A 25,108-nucleotide genomic window follows, 5' to 3' on the forward strand; every position below is an offset into this window, starting at 1 on the left:
GAGGGAATGATGGGCTTTGTTTAGAATTTGGGAAGAGATCATTTCTTCACATATTTGCCCTGGGGCCATAGAAGGGAGCACTTTATCTCCATCTTGCATTCAAGGTGTCCCCAGTGTGGATTGTCTAGAAACAAGGAAGGGAAGACGGGGCCTACGAGGCCCTGTGTCCCTCACTCCTAATTTGGAAAGCTGTCCCCGCCCACTTTTATCTTTGCTAGAGAAGCTGAGCCGCTCCACTCATACACTTGCTCTTCTCAGCTTGGGTCCAGGAATGTGACATGTCAGAAAACAGCTGCTACTTGGGAGGAAGTGAGGGAGGGAGAAACTGAACGGGGGTTGGAGACTTTTTCATGGTGAGATTTCCCTTCCTCTAGAAGGGGGGATAATTCGGTGGAATGAGGAGTAGTGGGGCCGTTAAGAGACAGTAAAGATGTTAGGAGTTGCAGAATGAGGGCATGGGTGTTGGGTGAATCGGGAGGATTGTGCCCTCCGCAAGGAGTCCGGCTCCCTCAATGTGTTGGGATGGGCCGGCTGCAACCTGAGACCATCCTAAAAATAACCCCCTGCCTGGCAGCAAAGCAACCTTCTGCGACTTGCCGGCTGGGTGGGCAGGCACCTGGAGCAGCGTCAGTGCCCCCTGGCAGATGCCCAGCAATTGGGGGGTCTCACACAGAGAGGGTGAACATCAAGGAAAGGAAACAGCTGCCGGGGGGCTGTGCGGGGCCCTATCTGGCTGAGAGATTGCAGAGCCCTAGGTTGGGGGGGTCTTATGCAACATCACTGCAACCAAAGACCGTGTAAAAGCCAGCGAGGCCCCTAGACTATGCAGAAAGCTCAGGGACAGAATACTTTCATCCGGGGCAAAGAAGAAGCTGGGGAGACAGGATGGGCCCCTGGCAGAGCTTCTCCAAGCCCTGCCATCCCTCCTAAGAGAGCCAAAGTCACTGCGGAGCAGGGAGGCCCCGCAGCTCCAATTTTTCTGCAGGAGCTGAAAGACGCGGCTGTTAGCATCGGCCATGACTTCCTGCTGAAAGTGGTTGTGACTGGCAACCCCCAGCCATGCCTGACCTGGTACAAGGAGAAGGTACCTCTTGCTCCCCTCAAGAAGAAGGACAAAGAGGAGGAAGAAGAGGAATATGGCAGTCTCCAAATCCGCAACAGCAAGGTGGCTGATGCTGGAGTCTACAGCTGTGTGGCCAAGAATGAGCATGGTGAAGTTGTCAGCACAGCCACTGTGATGGTCACCGATATGGAAGGTATGGATAAAGTGGGACGGGGGTCTGGTGGCACTCATGTGCCTGAGTCCTACCTGGGCAGAGCGGCTGCTGCGTTAGCAATTAACAGCTTCCCAGTCTTGCTTTTCCAAGACACCCAGTTCTTCAGCCCTGATTCGTATTTACCAGCTCTGCAAAAGAGCCTGGTTTACACTCCAGTGCCAGGGTGGAAAAATAATGATGGAATGCTTCTGACTGTGTATTGAATTCATGGCCCCCATCAATAAGCAAGTGTGGCTTCTCCCAATGTATCAGAGAGCCAGGGTCTCCAGTTGCAGGTTATTCGGTCCTTAGACTTAGGCTTCTGTACTTCTTTCCTTCGGAAATTAATCCCTGACATCAACCAAGCAGCCCTCTGGGTAACAGTACCGTGCAAGGATGGGGGCTTCTGTTGACCCTACCTGACTGAAGACTTGTCATTATCTAAGCATGGTCCTCCCAAATATGAGGCCTTGTGGCCTGAACAGAGTTGTGCTGGGAGGGGAGGGGAAAAACTGAACGCAAGCAGTTCCTGGGCTTAATTCCGTTGAAGACTTAGCTTGAGAACCTGTACCCTTAATCTCACCCCTTGCCTTTTATTAGAGAACGAGAATTAAACATGAGCGAGTAAGTGTGTCTTGGGATGTGGAGAATAACACCCCTGTCTAGCAGAATCACAACTGCTTATCAGGATTAGGGAAAAAGGCTTCAAAGCTAAGTTGGACCAGGGAGCCCACTCAATTTTGAAATTAGGGATGGCTTGGTGAGGCTGTTACAGTCCTTAGAACCAGGATGAGAATTACATAATATAGGTGATAGCAAGGCACATCTTTTTGTGGCACAGAAAATGAGCAGATATGAGGGGCAGTAGCCAGTCACATTCTTCCCACCTTCCCAAGTTAGGGCAGCGGTCATTAGCATCTGAAACCGGAGCCCTTTCAGGAAATTAAACCGCCTCCTGTCCTGCCAGCACACTGCCACCGAGGCTGCTTCTCACTTCGTCCTCTGAATCATCCCTTCTTCCCACATAGACTTCATATGATCTGGTTCTACCATTGTGCTGAGGGCATGATAGAAGCTGCTGCTAACTAACCAATGGCCCCTTTCCTACGGACTCGCAAATCTGTTTGTCATTGTATACAAGATGGTGGAGGCTTCAGTGCAAAGGGACAAATTGTCAGGTGGAAGTCACTCCTAATTCAGCCCGGTCCAATGAGATGCAGTGGGGACGCTCTCTTATTCTGCCCTACAGCTCTGACAGACTTCTGCCAAAATCTAGTGCTAGATTATGAGAGTGACAGCCAGATGGAGTCCTGTTTCTCGAATCAATAACTGAATAGAAGCACAAATATTTTCAGGCGTAATTTCCTCTCTCGGGGGCACATAAAACAAGAGAAGATGTTTACGTCGACATTTCCCTCTCCAAGACAGAAGAACCCTTGTAGGTTCAACCAGCCTAATTTTGATCTGTTGGTGAAGCTTCTCCAAGTCTGGACACCTTGATGTACTCCATTGCCTCCCAGGGATAAATCTACAATATGTGTTGTAATGCATTTGGCTTTAGCGCCCACTCAAGATTGTATTTCTCTGAGTATGGTGCAATGAACCAGAGAATCACATGGCAGCATTTAAATGGAACTGACAGTCATTTTGTCAAGCAGGTGAAGGTCATATCCTATATCAGCATTTCTCAACCTTAGCAACTTTAAGATATGTGGACTTCAACTCCCAGAGTCCCCATGCTGGCTGGGGAATTCTGGGAATTGAAGTCCACATATCTTAAAGTTGCCAAGGTTGAAAAATACTGCCCTATATGGATGCAAAAAGGTCTGATCTGGAAAACTCTGCCTGTTCTAAGGACTGTATTTGCATGATACGCTGAACCACAACCGGCCTAACATGATAACTATAGATATGTGTGTTGTGTGAACACAGCCAATAGGTTTCAGAAGGCTGTTTCTAACAAGGGTATCATCGGCTTGTCTACATGAGAGCCTTACAAGTCTAATCTATGTTTAGTATTTGCGAAGATAACTACTGTAAGAGCTGAATATTCTCAGGTTGTCTCAAAGTCTTAAAACAAGCAAAGTCCAAATCCTCACTGCTTTACATTTGTGGGCAGTTTAACACTGCAGGTGGCTTCACAGACCCAACTTTTATTTCTACATATGCCCAAACCCTGGAGGCGAGGGCAGCCACGCAAAGATGGCCATCTAATCAGAATCTGAAAGTTCTGTTCTATGAACATCAGCAACTGATTGGCTGAATACAGCCAATTCAGAGAGTGACTAAGACAGCCTTTTCATAACAAAGGACTGCCATCTTCACCATCACATGTATAATGCAATGCCAGTAATCCATAGAAGACCCAGTATACCCAACTGTTTCCCACTGAAGAGGGAAAGATCATGCAAATTATAGGACTACCAGACCTGAGCTGCAAAAGTTCAGGTGGTCAGCAGATGGTAGCAAAAAGACACAGAAAACTCTCCTCTTGGCTGCCATTCTGTGGTCCTCTGGATTGTGCAGTCCAGATCCGGGAGCCCTAATGCGATTCCTCTTAGAAAATGAAGAACGTGGTAACTCTTCATCTGGGCCCTGCATCTTCCATACATTATTTTTAGTATGTGATCCTGTCTCATGAATTCACGGTGTGGTAGTCAATCAGGGTAGCTACACTTCCTTTGTTGATTGGTGGGAAACCTGTATTCCCCCCACCTCCAAGGTTTCTTGACAGAGCCATCTGCAGAGGCAAGAGGTCAAGGGGACAGTGATGAAAGCAGGGTTGTTGTAAGCTTTGCTCCATTTGTATACAGGTAGCTCTCGTTTAGCGACTGCTTCGTTTAGCGACCGTTCGCAGTTACAGCGGTGATGAAAAAGCAACTTTGTGACTAGTTCTCACATTCACCACCTTCGCAGGTCTGTAAAGCAAAGGGAGGCTGAAGTAAGACCATAAATACTGTTGCGGTTTCACTTAGTGACTGCTTTGCTTTATGACTGAGTTGCTGGTCCTGATTGTGGTTGCTAAACGAGGACTACTTGTATGCACCAAGACATCACATGCACATATGAAAGGGGCGGGGTTTGTGTTGTGACAGTCCTACGCTACTTTCATCATTTGGACAAAAGGCTCCAATCCTGTAGATGCCTCTGTTCCCAAACTTGTTGCTGAAATATGGGCTGTGCAACTTTTTATGCGGAAAGACAGAGAATTAGTGAAGAATGATAAATAGCTGAAGAAAAGTCCTGATTGTAGGACAGACCATTTTTGGTAGTGTTGTGTGGATCTTTGGAAAAATTGGACATGAAAGAAAAGGAAAGAAGTGAAAGAAACTACAGTGAAAGTGGAACAACTGCAGGAAGAGTAAATGAGTCCTGTATGAAAAAATAGTAAAAGATAGATTGTTCTCCCTGTGGAATGAATGCCAAATGGAAGTAAGGAAGGTGATATGGACGCTGCTTGGAACAGAGTGAAAGAATTATGTTATGAAGTGCCCCAGAAGCGTGTGGAATTATGCTCATAGAAAATATGAAAAAGAATGTTTTGTGGAAAGGTCATGGATTAAAACTCTGGACAGTTTGTCCATTATGTGTGTGGTCAAAGAAGCATGGGACCATTTCATTAACAGATTATTGTGGATTCGGTAAATGTGATGCAGTGCAGAGTTGCTGCATTCTTGACTCATAAAAATGTCTCCAGTATAACTAAAATCTGCAAAAATCTGGACAATCATTAGATGGCATCAAACCAATCCACTCTCACTGTTGCCATCTAGTGGTTATCTGAAATTTTGCAGCCCAGATCTGGTATCCCTAATGTTTGGGATGATTTAAATGGTCCAAGTGGTGAAATAGTGTAAGAACGCATTGCACTTAAGATAGAGTAGCGGCTTGGCAATCTGACAAAAAGTAAGCTAAGACCACGGAATTAACATACTGGGTATATTGGAATGTAAATAATATATTTCACTATTTTAAAAAACTTTTTAATGAACCTTACAGTGGTATGCATGATACAAATAGTGTGCATGAATGTGTATTTGTATGATTAGAAATATTTATTTCTCTGAAATCTATTCTGCTACCAATGGAGGCAGAAGTTGCTGAATTTTGTATTTTCTGCTCTCTAGTATGAAAATTACCCTTGGATTAATTTATGTGAGTGTGATTTTTCTTTTGCCACTGACTAATCTGCAAATGAAGAGGCAAGATTTAAGGTGACAGCACTGCCCCCACCCCACTTGCTTTGGTTCTGGTAGACAAAAAGCTGTGGTTGCTTCCAGACAGGAACGCAGGGTCAACAAGGGGTCATGATGAACTTTCTCCCCATCCTCAATGATGCTATAATTGAAAGCAAGACATTCTGACCTTGCCCAATGCTGCTTAGTGGTTTCTCTCTCCTGAACTTGATGGGGACAGAAGAGGGTCCCAGTCTGGCTGCACTGGCTCATCTGGGTAAAGGAACCAAGCATGCTGTAATCCTAGCATGCAGGGCTGCAACTAGGGTCTGTGTCACCTGGGGCAAACGTCGATTCCGCGCCCATTTTGGCACCCCCCATCACTCATTTTGGTGCCCCCCCAGCATGGCACCTGGGGCACATGCCCCGCTTGCCCCCCCACCCCCAGTTGCAGCCCTGCTAGCATGCCAGTATCCACCATTTTAAGAGGAATGGAGACAGGCAGGGCTATGAATGGCACAAATTTATTTTCTTTGACTTCTCTAAAGAAGAGAAAAGGATAAAGTCACAAACCTGGGGAACAGAACAATACGGTCAGTTACTGCCTGGCAGCCAAGGACTGATTGATTGGCATTCCTTTGCCCTTGGCTTCCAGCAGAAAAAACCCTTTAGGACTGATTGGCTGCTGGTTCCCTGCATGCAAACTTGCTCCATCCTTATAGCATTCCAATGGCCAAAAGGGTCTCCAGACAGCTCAGAACAAGACTGAGTGGGGTGCCCAATGGAATTGGAAGGGCTTGGAGGCAGCAAGGCTCATGGACAGAAAATTTGTAAAGTTAGATGATGGAGCAGCAGGTCTACATCAAAGCTCATCGATAACAAAATCAACTGGCCTTTATGGTGCAATGGTACCTGTTGGACTTTGCTGTTGTTATGACAGGCTGCACAATCCATCTTGCTACCTATCCTTAATAAACTAAACATTGAACTGAGGAAGTGTGTGCAGTAATCTGTCCATGAGATCATTCATATGATGATCCTATACAGGCATTAACACCACTATTAGGATAACGTACTTAGAATTTTTCACAATCAGCAATTGCTCCATTTAATTATTTTCTACATGCAGAATATAAGCATGGGGAAGGGGCAGTGAGATTACTCTGCTGACTCCAGAGTTGATGTCCTGCATTGTGTTGGACACACTCCATGGACAGGCTTGCTTTGCTGCAGAAACCTGAGTGAGGCTGAGTGAGGTACACATTGCATAGAAGTCTACATGGGCACAGCTTGTAGGCATTTTTTACGTATGCATGTGGGCACCCACATGTGCCATAAGAGTGTCCTCACAATAATGCCTCCACAATATGCAATGATGGTCGCAGATCTTTTCATGACCTCATCCTGTCATTCATACCTCCACCCGCAGTACTGAACAAGTAAGGTATCTAGAAGAGCCCACTCTGACTCTCTGTTCAGAGACCTTCTAATGGCCAAAAGTGGTGAAAAGAATAGCATTTGAACCTTAAGCAAAAGCTGAAGAGAAACAAATGTTTCTAATGTCGTGACAGCCCAAACATAGCTAGCAGTAGCCTCTATAACCAGCAACCACTTTTTTGCCTGGAAAATATCTACATTCATACTGGGAAGGAAGGCCATTCTGATTACAACCATTAGTCAACTCTGTAGACCAAGATAGGAGAGAAATCTTGCATGTAAAATCCCCAAGTCCCCCCATCAAGGCCTCCATAGAAACAGTGGGGGATCAGTGTACACAGAACATCTGTATCAGTATTTACAGTAGATGGTGAGAACAAGGACCTTCAAAGTCAGCTACACAGAAAAAAGGAAGAATACATGGGGCAAGAGTAAACAGACTGGTTTCAGGGTTATCCTCTATCCACCTTGCATCCTATTCCCTCCAACCCCACCCCTCAAGTCTTGACTCTTTTTGGTGGGGGTTGCCTTGGACTTATTTTTGACTCCTGGTGACTACCTGGACTAGTCCCTGCAGTTTTCTTGGCAAGGTTTTTCAGGTCATTGCCGTTGCGTCCTTCCTAGGGTTAAGAGAGTGAGTGGCCCAAGGTCACCCAGCTGGCTTCGTGCCTAAGGTGGGACTAGAACTCACCATCTCCCGGTTTCTAGTCTGGTGCCTTAATCACTGCACCTAACTGGCTCTCTATGGCATTATATAGCAGCCATTTTAGTTCAGAGGGAAAGCTACTTCAGATCAGTGGACAGTTCAGATAAAATAATGCTCAGATAAGAACCTGAGAATTCATTGAAGAGAGCTGAAAGGTAAGGTTCAGCGATATTAGTTTGCCCTCTATGTCTTACTCTATTATTCTTGTTATAAATAGAATAGCCTTGTAGAGTTGTAATGCTAATGATGTATCTACTCCCACCTTGCCCACTGAATCCTGCATTCCTAGGTAAAGTTGTGAAGGCTGCAGATTATTAGGTGAAGTTTGCAAAACAAGGAGTGGAGGTGGGACTGCTTTGCAAATTGTGTTCATGCTTGGCAAGGTAGAAGTGAGTAGACTAAGAGACTCTCTTCCTGCTTTCGGGATGTGAAGACCAGTCCTTTTTCTCGGCCTTATTGCTACAGCCCCATGGTTCCTTGGCTGACATTTCTTTTACGCTGATTCCAGCACCTTCATTAAAGGCCCCAAAGCCATTAAGACAGATTATAGAAGACCACTGGGACTCCCAGTCGGATTTTGTGTGTTTTCTATTTAATACAATACCCTGACTAATAGCTTCTGCTTCACACATGGCTTGTTTTATATACGAGATTGCATCTGTGAAGGAAATTGCTCCTATACAACACCACATGTGGAAACAAAGGCTCAGCTTTCTGTTTTGCAAAGTTTGTAGGCAATAGCCCCAAAACCCGTGGCCACTGGGACATAGGTTATTCTGAAACACATACTCACATATGGCAATGCATACACAGTTTCGCTGCAGGGTGTAGTGTTAGCTATGCAGGAAATTTTCGTACAGAAGCAGCCTTAAGAGCCTTTTCTGGAGCATTCATAATTTCCACCCCTCCTCGATCTATACAGCAGAGGACGCACTATAGGAATGCATAGCCTACTCCACAGGTTTAAATTATTAAATTGTTGTCCATAAGGGTCTGGGCCTCCCTTGCCTTTACCAAAGGACCACACTAGCTGTTCTTACTATCAGATACAGACTCCAACACTGTGATGGTCACTAGTGGTCCTCTGGATTTTTGCAGCCTAGATCTCATAGTCCTATTCTGGAGGATCCATGGTTTGAACCAATTTGTAGGGATCAGGAGGAGGAGTTCAGGGAGATGATAAAGTGCCCTCTCACCACTCCTCACATCATTCAATAGGATCCTCTCTTCTTCATATTTGGTCTTCCCAGAGTCTATTAAACATCTGTCAGTCAGAAAAGTATTTAGACCATCAGCCTCAAACTATTCTGTGGAGCATCAGTGTTCTGCAGGAGCTGAATAAGTGCTTCGTGAAAAAGTTAATTGATTCCCTGGTCGCCTGGCAACTGATAATTTTGGATGGGTGCCTGAATATAAAAGCCTTTTCTGTATTAACATGTATCTATTCCAACAATACATATATTCAAAGCTCCAGAATACTCAGTGTCCAGATAAATTTTGAAAATGCTACTTTATATGGTTTACATATTTTCCTATAACTTCATATGTAAGTGACATTTCTTAAGACGCTTCAACTCTGGGAGAGTGTGAAATGTGGAGGTCTTGTTTTAATTAATGTGGTTGTGTGTTTTACTTAAAAAATATCCTGGGGTTGGAACAATTTTCCACATTATGCCAGACTACTTTATTTAGAAAAACTTCACTGCAGAAGTAATGTTATTCTCCTGACTGCAGGCAGAAACCTGGCTTACACTGATAACACAGGGGTGATCCTGAAGGTTCATTGATTGTGCAGCAGCACACCATTTATCCAAGTGTAACAATTACTTTCTAAATCAGGAACATTTAGTCTGGCAAGGTAAATTCATTTCCAGCAGAGGATACTCTGATGCCACTTGAATCCAACAGAAAAAAATAACTAGCTGCTGTTGCACACACCTTTCACTTAGAACCCAGAGGAATAAAAAACTTAATTTGTGGAAGATACAAGCTACAGTTAATTCCTAGCTATTAATATTTCCTGGGTATCTAAAGTAAGAGCAAAACCCACAATACTTTATGTGTTAGAAATCTCATATTCTTAACAATCTGATCACTATTGTTAGCAATAAACTCTTCTCTCTATAAAAAAATACAAATATGTCCCACATTCATAGGAAACACAGAACAGAATTTTAAAAAAAGAGAAGAAAAAGTGACTTTTTAAGCATTGCATTAAAAAAAACCCAACTTAAATGTATATATTTAACCCTAATCCTAATATCTATTCCACAGAATTATGGCTGGGTTTGCACAACACCTTTAACCAAGACAGGTATAGTCCCAGAATCTAGGCTTGTATAACACTTTTAACTAGGTTACTGATTTAACCCATGTTCACAATTTACACACTACTTTGAACCCTGAACTACTGTAACTTCCCCAGATCATCTGACACCAGATAAGGGGATAAGTTGCTTATCTTGGTTCAGGCCAGGTTAGATCAGCTCTGTTGTGTGAACATGGCCACCTCCTCTAGACAAATGATCTCCTCACCTTTCTTTCCCCTGTGACAGTCAAATCTCCTGGGGACCTGTCAACTCATGGCAGTTATTTCTTCTTTGCGTGAGTATGTGAGCATGTGAGCCAGACAACTGGGTTTTCCATTGCTCTTTCCATTTATTTATTTGGCTTGTATGGCCACTGAATCGGGAAGACTTAAGGTGGCTTACACTGAAAAGTCAATAAAAGCAAACAATCAAAATGCAAGAGCTATAAAAATTAAACAGCACTATGGGGAAGTATGTTTAAAAACAGTTGCAGCCATTCTTCACCAGTTGTTGCCCAAGAGGATCACCAAACACCCTACTCTGTGATGCTGTAATTGAAAGCAAGACAATCAACAGCATGGCCTGTCTGGAAAAAAATCAGATTTTTAATGCCTTTATAAAGCAGAACAGGGATGGGACTTTGGGGAAAATGAAATGCCCTGTACCTACTCATCCATTTTCAGATCTTTCTTTTTTGTCCTATGATCCGGATTCCCCCTTTTGCCCCATAACCACTATTTCCCCCCCTTCCCCCCTGCTGGCATACTGTGCATCATCCTCATGTAGCATCTTTCTCCCAATAGATCTCTTCTCCCTCCTGTTCTCTCTCTTTCTTCTGCTCTTCCTTCCATGTCTTTCTTACTTTTTCACATTTCCTGCATAGGAATAACAGAAACTGGGAAGATCATGGTCATTCATTTAAAATATTGATTTACACAAATAATATGGTGCCAAGGGAAGCAACTGGCATGGCAGGCACCATAGAAATCCTCTGGGGTGGCCCTGGTATTCATGGGTACCTCACTGGAAATTCTTGTGCAATGTTTCATTGTGAGCAATTTATTTTACGGGAAAGGATTCAAAATAAGTGCCCAATTTTATAGTGTTACAGAGGATTCTTTTATAGTGTCCCAGGATTCATAATTATATACACATAATCCAGGTTAGGGTGTACACTGCAAATGAAAGTTATATAAGCTCCAGATGAGCCATAGATAAGCACATATAAGGCAACAAGCTGTGAAGAACTGACATTCCAGATATGGTCCAGTGCCAAGGCAGGCTTATTTAATCTGGAACATTTCAGGTTCAGAGGATTAAGTTCCTCAGACAAAAAGACCAACCCAGAACAGCGAGATTGGTGTGGTCTGGAGGACGAATGAAATGTTCCAGAATTCTTGGAACATTACATTTTGCACATACCTAAACCACCAGACTCTTTGTCAGGCCAGCCCATTATGATCTGCTTTGATTGACAGTGAGTCTCCAGGTGAGGCTCAGAGCCTTTCCCATCACAGATTTTTTTTATCCTGAGGTAACATCAGATTGAATGTGGGACCTTCCATATGCAACTCAGCTGTATTATCACAGAGAACCAAACCTGACATTACTTAACTGTGTGGTTAGTGACCATACTCCAGTTTATTAAATACTCAGTATGGGGGAGGGGAGATTTTCATTAGCCCTACAGGATATGTGCAGTAGAAATTTAACCCTTCTTTCTCCTCCATGATCCCTGTCATCTAGATGAACATCTCTCCTGTGCAGGCTATTAAATTAAAAACAAAATAGGCTAAAGGTTCACAATGTAGAGAAGGTATTGGCTCATTTGACCCATAACTATGATTTCTCTCATTAATTAGGTAATCTAAGGAAGTCATTGCCTGGGGTGAAAACCAAACCGTGGGACGCCTTCCTTGGTATAGTGCTCCACACTTATTCATCTTAATAGAGTTGTTAGCAGAATTCTTTCATTGGATCTATATTTTTAAAGCTCTTTCTACCTTCTCTATATCTGTACTCAGTGTCTCACTGCTCGATTCCTTCTTGCTGGGCTTCTCTGGCTCTACCAGCAATCACTGATGTTCTCATTTTGCCTCTCTGCTTTTTCTTTTGTCAAGGACTCACCTGACTTTTCTTTTTTCTCTCTACCTTGGTGCCTAGCCATTGGATCTACTCATTCAAGTACCATCCTAATGGACAAACCCTGCAGAAACACCTAGTCCTCTGCTCAGTCCTTTCAACCTTCACACTTCACTGGCTTAGTTTAAGAAGAGTGGCAAGTGCTCATCCATAATTCTGCACTCAGGACCATAGTCCTTCCTAATGGCAACATTTCTGGCAGGATGCAGAGTTTCCAGGCCAAATAGCAGTTGATCTTATATTCTTGCCATTGTCCTATAAGCTGCCTTAATGTCTGTGTGTGTGTGGGGAGGGGAGACACGTCCTCCACCTGCATTTTTTAGGCTTCAGCAGTGAGCGAAAGGGAGAGAAAATTTTTGGAGCATAACCCTGGAGTTAGGTAATTTGCCTGCCTCCAGTGGCTCCACAATCATAAATGAAGAATACATAATTGGACAGTTGCCAAGTTGTGGACAAATGCCAGCATAATAAACCCTGCAGGTTTTGCTTGCTGTAAGCAAGGGATAAAACAAACACACAGACATTCACAATATGTAAATATATACACAATTACATATGCAAGGGTTTCTTTTTGTAAGGGTTAAGCAATTTAGCTGAGAATTGGGGAGCTGAGATCTAATGCTGAGGAATATCTGTCTGTCTGTCTTTCCCTGCTCTGATAAAAAATAAAGCCCTCCATTACTGCTTTAAAATATATAATTTTAAAATGTGAGATCCCATTGTAAGTATACCACACCATGGGCACATCCAAACAACCAGCTTCCTGGCTCCCAGCCTTCCTGAATTCTGCTTAGAACTACTGATGACGGCTCTGGGCTGTTGTAATTACATTCAGATCTATTTAGACATCGGGATACTATGAGTGTGGACACTTTGCAACAGTTGCAGCCCATAGAGCTTGTAGAAAATAACAACAAAAAAATGTTTGCGCTTTCTAGCCCAGAGCTGAGCTCAGAGAACGGTCAGTCCATCAGAGCTTGCTTGTGGGCCAGTAACTGAGTGCCTCATCCCGATCTCTCAGGTCTGTCAGCCTACTTACAAATACCTTTTCTCTCTTCACCCAAATAATAGAGGACAAAATGCTAATATTGTCTCATGTTTCTGGATTTGCCATGGTAGCAAACTTCCACTGCCTTCCAGATGCCTAATGCTCATATGCTGGTACCTCCCCTGCTAGCACAGATGGAGCCCCAGGAATGGTGAGGTGAGGTGAGCTAAGAATACTTCCCATGAGAGAACCCCACCTTCAAGCATAGGCAGTACTGGACCATTTTTGAAGCAGCAGTGGCAATCTGGAAATGGCATTTCCCTCTCTGTGAAGGCTAGAGCACTTGCTCAAGGATACAGTATGTCATAATTATTTGCAGTTGTAACACACACACACCCATGTCATGCAAACAAAACCAGCAACTTTCATACCATCATAATGCCCCTCAAAGATTATTTATTTATTTATTTTATATCCCGCCTTTATTGTTTTTATCAATAACTCAAGGCAGCAAACATACCTAATACTCCTTCCTCCTCCTATTTTCCCCACAACAACCACCCTGTGAGGTGAGTTGGGCTGAGAGAGAGTGACTGGCCCAAGGTCACCCAGCCGGCTTTCATGCCTAAGGCGGGACTAGAACTCTCAGTCACCTGGTTTCTAGCCCATGAAGCCAACTCTCTGAACATCTGGTCTTTGACTAAGCTAGAAGTGCTGAGAAGAGGCACAGGACACCCTAAGCCCTGGGGCACTTCCTTGAGTTGACAGGAGAATACAAAAAGTGACATTCACTCACTGCCTCCAAACTGCTGCAGTTCCTACCATATTAGTAACAAAAATCATCTTACTCCCATTCAGCACCAAAGGGGGGAAAATGCTAATGCCCTCCCCCCTCCATGTTTTCAGTACAAGTTATATCCATTTGCAGAAATTTTATGAGGGGACCTACCCAACTGCAAATATGCTTTTTCTTCTGTTTCTGTTTAAAAGCCACTGCAAACAGAAAGGAAAACATGTTGTCATTTTTACAGCCAGGTGATGTTCATGATACTTCTAAATGCAGATGTTTGTTGCTGCAGGAGCAGAAGTGGAGGAATGCTGCCAGAATTGATCTGGGTCTTCTGACACTTTGCAGAGCCTTGCAATTTTCCCCTTCTGCAGCAGGGACCCAGCCATCTTGAAGCTCTTTAAATTGTTGTTGAAAGACTGCCAGAAATACATTACACACTGACACTCTATTGGAGGCTGAGGGTAGGAGAACAGAGTTAATGGTTGCGCTGATTTCAGGTCTGGGTGGTGGGGTGAGGCAAAGGCTTCTGCTAGTGGGGAGACAAGACTGCCCCCAAAGCTTCATGGTTAAAAATTGGCAAAAGAAAATACTAGCTTAAGCATGAATAAAGCATATGGTTTATGTGACACATTAAGTCAAAACCAAATACTGTAACTGTATTATAGTTTAGTGGAAGGTAGTATTCAGGCCGAAAAGCTAATAAAGCTGCTTGATCAAAAGATAGTACATTTTCACAGGTCCTCAGATCCCACTGTTAGCCTGCTCAACTATGCTCTTGATCTGAGATTTTACTAGGAACTTGTTGCTTACTCTGTGCCCTACCGGGTAGAGCAGGGTTTCTCAACCAGGGTTCCATGGAACCCTGGGGTTCCGCAAGAAATCACTAGGGGTTCCCTGGGAGATCATGATTTATTTAAAAAAATTATTTCAAATTCAGGCAACTTCACATTAAAGAGGTAAGTTTCATTCTTTTTTTTTTTAGTTTAACAACACTGATAATGCATATATACAGGCCTACATATGAAACAAATATAATAATTTTGTAACTTCTGGCCTATATTTGGGCCTGAATGTGCAGTGGTTCCCTGAGGCCTAAAAAATATTTCAAGGGTTCCTCCAGGGTCAAAAGTTTGAGAAAGGCTGGGATAGAGTGATGTTTATTATAATATTGGGAGTGAAGCCATTAGTGGACAGCTAGGACCATTGAATGGAACAGAGCTTAACACAGCAGAGAAGCTGCACACAGAAAAAGAATATTATCTAAAATAGCTTTAATGAGCACATTAGAGAAATACAGGTTATTGATCTTGTACACTTAGCCCTCCCAAGCATAAAGAATCACACACTTAGACAAAGTAGGTTCAAAAGTAAGTAAAAAGAGTCTTACTGATTTATTTGGTTCAGTTACATCCATCTTTGGTAGAAAAATGATGTTGCTTGTTTCTTCTGTTCTTTCCCTAAACTTAATGAACTTGCAGCCCTCATTGCTGCCAAGAACTGCATGCAGATGGGTGGGAATCCTTATTCAAGGCCCATGCATGTGGCCAAGATGGAGGGAGAGCAGCAAAAGCATGGTCCCTCCTCGGACAGTAGAAGGAGGAAGAAGGAGGAAGTAGGAGGGGCAACAAACAGCTTCCTCTAGAAGCACACAGAGTTGCATCATGGGATGAGCTCATCTATATGCTAATGAGGCATGCTGATTTGCTGATACCTCCAACAGGGAGGAGGTCAGGAAGTATTTTTGGACTTTGGAAAGGTTGATGTATTCTAAGCTCAAAATCCCTATTACCTGATCTTGACAGAGCATCCTTATTTCTTTTTCTAGAAATATGTTTCAAGAAAACTCGATGGTGTATTTAATACTACAAAATAATAAACCAGTCGGATAATCCAATCTACTCAAATCCATCTCAGGAATTTCCTCTAAACCAATTGGATTTATAATTGCAGTCATACAATATGCTTAACCCATTTACTAATTTAACCCTTTTTCTAGGTTCACACAGTATGTTGAGCAATGAAATAACCAAATGGCTTGGATTCTAAGATATTAACCAAGCTTCATATATTGTGCAAATGCAGTCATTAGTTTGTAACTGATCTAGCAAAGTCCCTTGCTTCCAAATGCATGATACGATATTTGGAAAATACAGTCCCTATAGGGATTATGCACCTTTATCTCAATCAGTCTATCAAAATAGGTTGTTAGATCCCATTACTGCACCACAGGGAAACTGTTATGGGATTAATAGATTAATAGATTTCTCTAGATTTCAATTATGAATTCCCTTCAAATCCACTTGGGAAGTGAATTGCATCCTTACCAATCAGTTGATAATGTTCCTGGGGACTATCCATAAAATCTTCCCCTGCTTTCTAAATTTCTTTTTAATTACGTGCTTAAGTTTGTAGGTTTTTCTTAATTCAACAAAGGCAACAGTTGGGGTCCTTGAAAAGCTTAAAGCCAAATTCTTAATTTTGAATTATACTCATCTGTTTATCTATAGAGGAAGAATAGGAAACAGAGGGCATTACTAGGAATGGCTTCAAATACATGCCAGAACAGAACTGTGGTGGCCTTCTCACCACAGTGGCATCAATGGGCACTTTCCATCATGCTAGCTCCTGGCCTCCCGCTGGTACATAGGCAAAATTTTGTGCCAACGGCAGGAGAAGGAAGCTAGGACCTAATGTGAGAAGTTGGTAGGTGAGGGTAGCCGCATCTGAAGCCTTGTCACTCAGTAAGGCCCTCTGCTTCCTGTTCATCCCTTATAGACAGGCAAAGACAAATCGCTAACTAGCGAGTACAAACTTGGCTTCAAGCTCAGCAACGGCCTCAGCTGCTGCCTTAGCGGAACTGAAGAAAACCTTCCAAATTGTAAGCAAATAGTTAAGACTAGAGAGGCATGGCAAGATTTTAACTTTTCTCCCATCAAGAGGCCTCACGTAACAGAACTGTGGGTTTCAATAAATGTGTACATAGTGTGTGAGTAACATATGTTTATGCGTGGGTGCATTGGCATATGTGCTCAGCACTTTTGTCCAAGAATGTGAGGAAGTTTTATGTGCATATGTCTGAAAAAAGGAAAAATAGGTATAATTAGGAAGAGAGGAAAGTGTTGATGCTGATTCTCTTACTCACCCATTTTTTGTGGGCGAGTGGGTCAAGTTGTCTATATATAATACCCTTTGCCCAGAAAATTCTATCATCTAATCCTAGAAATATATGTGTTTGTTATGATTGTTTTGTAGTAAGGGCATGTATTGTATGCGTGGTTAAAAATGTGTTCTTTATTATTTCTAATAATATTACAGGCTAGTGCCAGGGCTGAGACTTCTTGATCAAAAGATATTTTAATTCTTAGGGAGCTGCTCAGGAGGCAACAGATTAAGATTTGGCTTTCTTTTATCTGCCTCTTCGACCTGCAAACTAAATATTTCACCATGGGGACTGTTTTCCAGCTCTTAGATTCTCATTGCTTATCTTTGCACCTGTGGTACTGTATCAGTTTTGTTTGTTTAATATGGTACATTTTGTCTGACTAATATCTCTGCAATAAATTCACATCTGTGTATGTGATATTGGAAACCAGCATTAGCAATTTATTAGACTGAGTATCTGTAAGAATCCAAACTTCACCTGTGGAGATTTCTACTAATAACTTACTTGACCAAAGGTGAGTGTAGAATATATGTGCATATGTAGCCTTACCTGGAAAATTCCTAGTTTCCCATAGGTCTTGTATACCATTTTGTGTTATAACGCTTAGTTCCTGGGAAATTCCAGGTAGATTGTGAAAATCCAGAGAGGAAGAACCAGTTCCACTGGAGAAAGATTAACAAGACTTATATTGTTTACTTGAAAGAAAAGTAACAATTATTCCTAAATAATTTACTTTTAAAAATGGGAAGATCATTATAGGATTGTGAGAATACCATACTGGAGGTGGATAATTTCTTTCTGACTAATCTTCCATTTGAAGAAAGTACACTTTAAAATCATGGTTGTCTTTCTTTTGAATAAACACATATGTCAACTGTATCTATCATTTTTAAAAATCATAGAATCGTGTAGTTGGGAGGGACATTGGAATCTATCCAACCCCTGCTCAGGGCAGAAACAGCACTGCAGGAGGCAACTATAGCATCTCTGATACGTGGCTGTCAAATCTCTGCTTAGATATCTCCAAGTCCCACGTAGGAGCATCTAACCCTTCTGTTCACAGTGCCACCCTCCAGGTTCTCCATGTGTTCCTATATTGTGGATTTTCTGTGGGCTTTAGAAGCTGAGCCATGTATTGGTTCAGCAGTGCTGCATGGAAATGTTGCAACATTTCCTGTAGAGCGACAGACAGGTGTTTACATTGGCAGGACACCAACATTGTCCCCTTCCCAACGGGAGATTTCTCTCCTGCTGTGTGATAAAGTACCATTTCATTTTGCCATCATCTTCCCCTATCAGCTGTAGTGTCTTCAAGAAGTAGCTAGTCAGGGATTTTTTTTTCGTCCTTACTGCAAGAAACAAGAAACTGCAGCAAATGAAGGACAAGGAAGGGAGTGGGGTAATAACTAATTGTCCTTTCCTCCTTCTTATGCCCCAGTGAATTATGGTGAAGCCAGTCTGAGCTTCTTTCTCATGCTTTTTCTGTTTCCCAGGCTTAACACATGCTTTTGTTTTCATAAATGTTTCTGCATATTTTCTCCAAGGACATCTCTGTGATTCTCTACACTCCCCTATTGGGCACCTGTCAACTTAAGGAGAGAGCTCTGGCTGACTCAAGCAGGGAAAGTGAGGCACCACCCAGTGATGCAAAAATGGTGCTGAGAATTGGGGTGGGAGTGAACCTGATGGCTGATGTGAAGGACCTCCACCGTCTCCAGGTTTTTCCCAAAGCTTTGGCGAACCGTTCAGCCAACCGTTCATTCCAAAGCTCCTGTCACAACTTGGAATAAGCATGTGACAGGAGTCTTGGACTGGATCACAGCCATGCAGACTGTTATGGCCATGGATCTCACAGGTACCGTGGAGTACTGAGGAGCTCCGAGAAATGAAGCAACCACTTGAGAAACCATCTGGAAGACCATCCAGAATGTATGCGGTGGTGCACGCCATGTTGGGTGCTGTTGTGTTAGCTGCACTGGCTCCCAGTTTTTTTTTGGGTGAAATTCAAAGTGCTGGCTATCATCTTTAAGGTCCAGCATGGTCCAGGGACAGGTTATTTGCAGGCCTGCCTCTGCCTGACGGTATCTGCCCACCCCACCAGGTTGGATAGAATGGGCACAGTCTTCCCTTAAATGTTGCCATCTAGCGGTACCTAAGAAGACTGCCTTTTCCACAGCAGCGCCCGCCCTGTGGAATACCCTTCCCCCTGGAGTCCAGCAAGGGATCCCTACCCTTTCAGCCTTCAAGAGCTGGCTTTTCCCCAAGTACTGGGTTATGTGAGGTGGGAGCTTGGGGATGGTTCTGTTGGATGCATCCAAGGAGGATGGCTGAGGTGCCAGGTTTCTGTTTTGGGTTTATCGTTTTAATTGTTTTCCTGGCTTTTAGTGTTTTTGTGAGATGCCCAGAGTTGTGACCTCAAGATGGATGGCCATACAAATATTTTAAATTAAAAAAAAATACTGCAAATGTAGCTTCTTCCATTATCAAACAACCTGTAGAAAGTTCTGTGTGATGTTCAATATTTTTCCCTGCAACTGCTAACATGCTATTCCTGTTCTGTTTTTCTGAACCAAAAAGATTAGTTTTTAGACATGATTTGCAGTATTCTATACAACAGCTCTACAAATATTCAAAAATAGCCAGTGTGTCTCATTTTAATTTTATCCAAGCTAAATGTATCCAACTTTTTAGCCTTTTTTCAGAGAAATTGGTTACAGATTGATCATGGTTCTAGTTGCCCATCTCTGAAAATTTACTTTGCAAATGCACTGGTAGAGAAAGAGTGAAAAGAGTGACATTATAATACTGTCTTACAGTAGCATACACTGTAAAGTGAGCTATAGCAGATGAGTGCAAGTTATTAATCACAAAGATCTCTGTTCAAATATCTGTACAGTCGAAGATATATCTGAATGACCTTTCTTGGCCTATCTGCCTCATAGGTTCGATATGAAGATAAAATGGGATAATTCCATGTTTGTCATCCTCCATATAAACCTTTTTACTCAAATGCAAAAGTGGTTTACATTACAACTTAATAATATATAATAGATTTTTAAAATAAAATAAATGTAAGTCGAAATGGAGTTTTACAATTAAGAAATTAAATATAGTATTCAAAGTGCCAAAATGTTTTAATTCTTTGTTTGCTTTTGGTCTAATTCTTTGGACGATGTCTTGTTCATCTGGTGGGTTTTAAAACTAATCTGAAAGTGCAGGGCAGGGAGACCAACAGCCAGAACCACACTCAAAGCATAAGCCCCAAAGCAGTAAACATTACAAGAAAAGAAGGGGTGGTCAGAAATACCCCAGGATGTGCAGTAGGCAAACTAAGAAGGACATACTAAAGGGCCAAGATGCCTGTACACTAATGTACAAAGTATGGGGAGCAAACAGGCAAAATCTGAAATCCTAGTCCGGGGGGAAATAGGACATTGTTGGTATAACTGAAAGCTTGTGGGATGGAACTCATGATTGAAATACAGTACCAGAAGGATATAATCTGTCCAAAAGAAAAAGGCCCAACAAAAGTGTGTGTGTGTGTGTCCCATTATACATATGGACATTCATGATATCATCAACTGGGAATCAAGCTGTGCAGCAAGAGGGAGGACCAACAGGTTCTTGACATGCCTTGCAGACAACTTCATCATCCAAAAAGTGGAGGAGGAACTAGGAGATCAGCTATACTGGACTTAATCCTTACTAACAGATTGAGGACTGGAATTTGCAGAGACCTTGAGAGACACTGACCATGTTGGCCTAGGAATCACCATATTACAGGCAGGGAGAACTGAAGGAAGTCAAAATAGTGTTCCAGACAGCTAAATCTATTCCAGTTTTCAGTAACCCAAGGGAAAAAATAGGAAGGATTCTGTGAAGGAAAAACAAAGTTCAGAAGGTTGGGAAGTTCTGAAAAATGACATAATTAAGTCCCAAATATAAACAGTATCAAAGAGAAAATGGGAGACACCTAATGAAACAGTGTGGTTGCATAAAGAACTCTGATAAGCTGAGAAACAAAAAAGGGACTACTTAAAAAAAAAGGAAGGAGGGGCATATAATAAAAACAGAATATCAGACAACAGTTGAATCTGTAAGGATCAGATCAGGAAAGTTAAGGCTCAGAATGAGTTGAAGCTTACAATGAACACCAAAAATAACAACAGTAACAAAAGTCCTCTTAGTATATGTAGACCAAGAGGAAAGTCAAGGAAGTGGTCAATTGGAGAAGATGGTGAGATGGTGACAGGCATCAAAGAATAGGCTGAACTGCTTCCTATTTTGTATCTCTATTCGTATAAAGAAAAAGTGGTCCAATCTGTGGCCACACTGTGGGGGACAGAAGAGAATGCAGATCAAAATAGGTAAGGAATTCAGGAGAGAACACCTAGCTGTTTTGAATAAATTTAAATCTCTAGGAACATATGGATTATATCTTGGGCGTTCAAGGAACCGATAGATGTGATCTCAGAGCCATTGACTGCAACTTCTGGAGAACATGGGAAGTGCCGGAAGATTGGAGAAGAGTAATGTTCCAATCTTCAAAAAAGTGAACCCAAGAAAGTACAGATTCATCAGTTTCCCATCAGTACTTGGGAAAATCTTGGGAAAGATAACCAAACAGTGGGTTTGCAAATACTTATAGAGGAACAAAGTGATCACTAGACTCCAGCATAGCTTTGTTAAAAACTGGTCATGCCAAACAAATCTTACTGCTTTTTTTTAGCAAAGTAACTAGATTTATAGACCAAGGGGATACTGTGGACATGTTATGTTTAGGTTTCAGTAAGGCACTTGGTTGATCATAGTCTTCTTAATAAAATGGAACAATGTGGGATGGATGATCCCACAAATAGATGGATTTCCAGCTGGTTCAACCACCATACCCAACATGTAGTCCTTAGTGTTTCTGTGTCAGCATGGAGGGAGGAATCTAGTGGGAATATAGTGTTGGGATCACTATACTTGTGTTGAACACTAGTGCTGTGGTCACAGGAACTGATAGTTCCACCCTGTGCTGCACTGGTCAGACTATACCTGGAATCCTATGTCCACTTCTGGTTGCCACAAGGATGACGAAGAACTGGAAAGAGTGCAGAGAAGAGTGATGAAGGTAGTGAAGGGCTTGGAGGGTAAATCCTATGAAGAATGGTTAAAGGAACTGGGTATGTTTAGCCTAAAGTAGAGAAGGCTAAGGGGAGACATGATGACAGTCTTACAATTTTTGTAGGACTGTCAAAGGGAAGAGAGTGTGGATTTATTCTCCAGAACTCCCAAGGGGAGGACAAGAACCAATAGGTGGTAGCTTAACAGAAGGAGATCAAAACATTGAAAATAAGGAGGAACTTCCTAATCATGGATGCTCTTAAGCAGTGGAACACTCTTCTTCCTGAACTCATGAGGGCTATATCACTGGAGGTCTTCAGGCAAAGGTTAGATAGCCATTCATCTAGGATGCTATGAGGATTCCTGCCCCGGGCAGGGGGTTAGACGAGAAGACCTCTGAGATCCTTTCCAACCCCATGAGTCTATGATTCATGTAGAGAGAGACCAATTTTAGATTTAACAGTGATAAACAAAACTTTATTTACAACTTCCTTCCCCTGTCAATGTGTGTGACTGATTGCAGAACAGGGTTCAATAAACTTCCATCTAGTGGGCCATATAATTCATTTCAATTGCCCTTCTGCAAAGTCTCAGTTTTGCCTCAAGGGCGAAATATGGAAAAAGTACTTTATGTAATGTCTCAACATTTTCAAACTCAACTTAATCACGTCATTGGGAAGCATGGTTCTTCTTCTTTTTAGAAGCATGGACAGATATGGGGTTTGACCAAAGATCTTCACCTCCAGTCTGGAATGGTCCTGTGGCATAGGGAGTAAAGTGGGGTCCTTTTGGGGCTGTCCCTGAGAAGGCCCCTCCTGCTTGGCCAACCACAGGCAGAAATGGCAAGGGTTACTCTCTGAATGAGGTGGTAGGAGGTACCAAAGGCACTGCAAGTCCCACTTTCCCTCTGTCTGGTACAGCTGTCCAGTCAGTCAGCCTCTTGCTTGGATTTGGGTGGTTATTTTTGCTATGGAATGTGCCAGCCCCTTAGATTCTAGCAGGGCCGTCAGGTCTTGTGTTACACATCAGGCGGAGAGCAAGTGTCAGGTCCACAAGGGGAATAAATATAGAGCTTACATTGCAACATTGTACTGGGTCTTCAGGCATCTTGGCTTTTCTGTAAGCGCCCTGTCTGAGAAAAGATCTGGCTGCCCCCTCCTCTCCTTGCCCTTGACTGTGTTCCTCCCTGACTCTTGCCACCATTTCACTACTTTCAGTCTTGGAGAAGAAAGGTGTTTCCATCTGTCTACATCTAGAAGAACCTGGCAGGTAGCAACAGTAAGATGGTGGGAGGTCCATTTTCCTAACTTCTTGCATTGAGAAGCAGAATGATAGAAAAATAAATGGGGACTGAGAGCACTGGCCCTCTTTAGAATAACTCAGATCTGTACTATTGAGACATGAAAAGAGGTCTGTGCTAGACCCAGAGAATGGGGTTTTGCTCTGGGAGCATGAGGGCCGGGGGCCACATTCAGTGCATTTAAACCCAAGTATCCCAGCTTTCTGAAAAAAACAAAAAGTAGCCTTTCTTGGAAAAACAGGAGTAGCAACCTCTTGGATATCTGTGTGCTTGTGTGTTAGCCAAGCAGAGAAACTGATCAGATAAATTAACAAGAGCTACAGTCTAGGCAGGTGGACGAGTGTTTTTAAGTTCTCTCCTTCCCCAAGTTGAAATCCACTTGTGAACTCTTTCCATGCCAACACCTTGGTCTCCAGATGGGAAGGGAAGAGCCAATACCCATTTAAATGCAGAGGAAAAGCATGCACGCACGCACACCATACCCCCTTCACAGGATTTGTCAATACTGTGCTCTCTCACTCCTGTCTTTTATCCCCACTTTTTAAAAGCAGCCTGCATTTTTTCACCACTGAAATTTACTAAGCAGCCCTTCACCTATCCCATCAGATAATCCTTCACATTTCAACTTGCAACTGTCACCTGTGTCAGCCAGTTTTTCAAACACAGGCTTAGCACTGTTCTGGAATAGTGCTGTATCCACGTCCATCAAAGTGAGGTGATTAAACCTACTGCTCTGGCCATGTGTCAGAGCATGTCTGCTCCTCGGCCCTACTCGGTCCCAAATTAAGAAAAATGATTGGTGGATGCTTTTCCCGCTGGCTGATGATATTTGATGGGAGAGCAGAATCCATCAAATTTCTAAACTTGTCCAAGTTAAAACTGTAAGGCTATCACCACTCTTTGTGGTGGTAAAGCTCCCCAAGGAGGGCAATGCAAAAATGCCAGCATTCTTTTCTGCCACTTCAAGGCCTGGAAGAAAGTATTTTAATGTGCCTGTGAGTTGGTAGTCAAGCTTAACCCATTGCTGCTACAGTTCTGTGATTGTCAGATTTTCCCCTCCAGCTGGTGATGTGCAGAAGAGGAGGACAGCCAAGCCAGACAACTCAACAAATTGCTCTGGTTGCCACATGTTGCATGTTCAAAATCAGAACAGCATCTTTTGGCAGTGAGTCAGAACAGACACAGTAACTGCAGGGTAGGGATTGGCAATAGGGGCAGCAAATTTCATGCCAGTAGGGCTTTCTGCTGACTCAAGGATGGGTAGTTAGCACTTTAACTCAGCAGTGGGGAATGGTCTTTAAAGCAGTTAGGCCTCAATTAGGACTCCCACTGGCTTAATATAATACAGGCAAAGCACTTAATTGCCCACTTAAGATTAAGAACATTGTTCAAAAGATGAAAAGAAAATCAGAACTACGTGGGCATGATTGAAAGTGGTAGGGAGAAGGACATGTCTTTGATTAGTTGTGGTGCTTTGTGAACTAGTCTGAATTACCTCTGAGAGTATTGGAGCTGCTGCTTATAACAGTTTAAACCAGTGTTTCTCAGATTTGGCAACTTTAAGACATGTAGGCTTCAACTCCCAGAATGCTGGCTGGGGAATTCTAGGAGTTGAAGTCCACATGTCTTAAAGTTGCCAAGTTTGAGAAACACTGGTTTAAACCATCACCAATGATTTTCTGGTGATGAAGGGCAAAATGTTGGTTTTGAAATAACAGAGTAAGGTACTGTGA

General features: G+C 42.7%; 1 protein-coding gene across 1 annotated transcript in view; it reads left to right on the forward strand.

Annotated features, from left to right (window-relative positions):
• The first annotated feature begins 712 nt into the window (after positions 1-712).
• SPEG (striated muscle enriched protein kinase) overlaps positions 713-25,108 on the forward strand; it is a 120,620-nt gene continuing 96,224 nt past the window's right edge. The window contains exon 1 of the mRNA XM_063288953.1: positions 713-1,256. Within this exon, the coding sequence (XP_063145023.1) occupies positions 824-1,256 (433 nt within the window). The 5' untranslated portion in view covers positions 713-823. The remainder of the gene's footprint in view (positions 1,257-25,108) is intronic.

Source organism: Candoia aspera, chromosome 1 (genome assembly GCF_035149785.1).
Source record: "Candoia aspera isolate rCanAsp1 chromosome 1, rCanAsp1.hap2, whole genome shotgun sequence".
NCBI lineage: Eukaryota > Metazoa > Chordata > Lepidosauria > Squamata > Boidae > Candoia > Candoia aspera.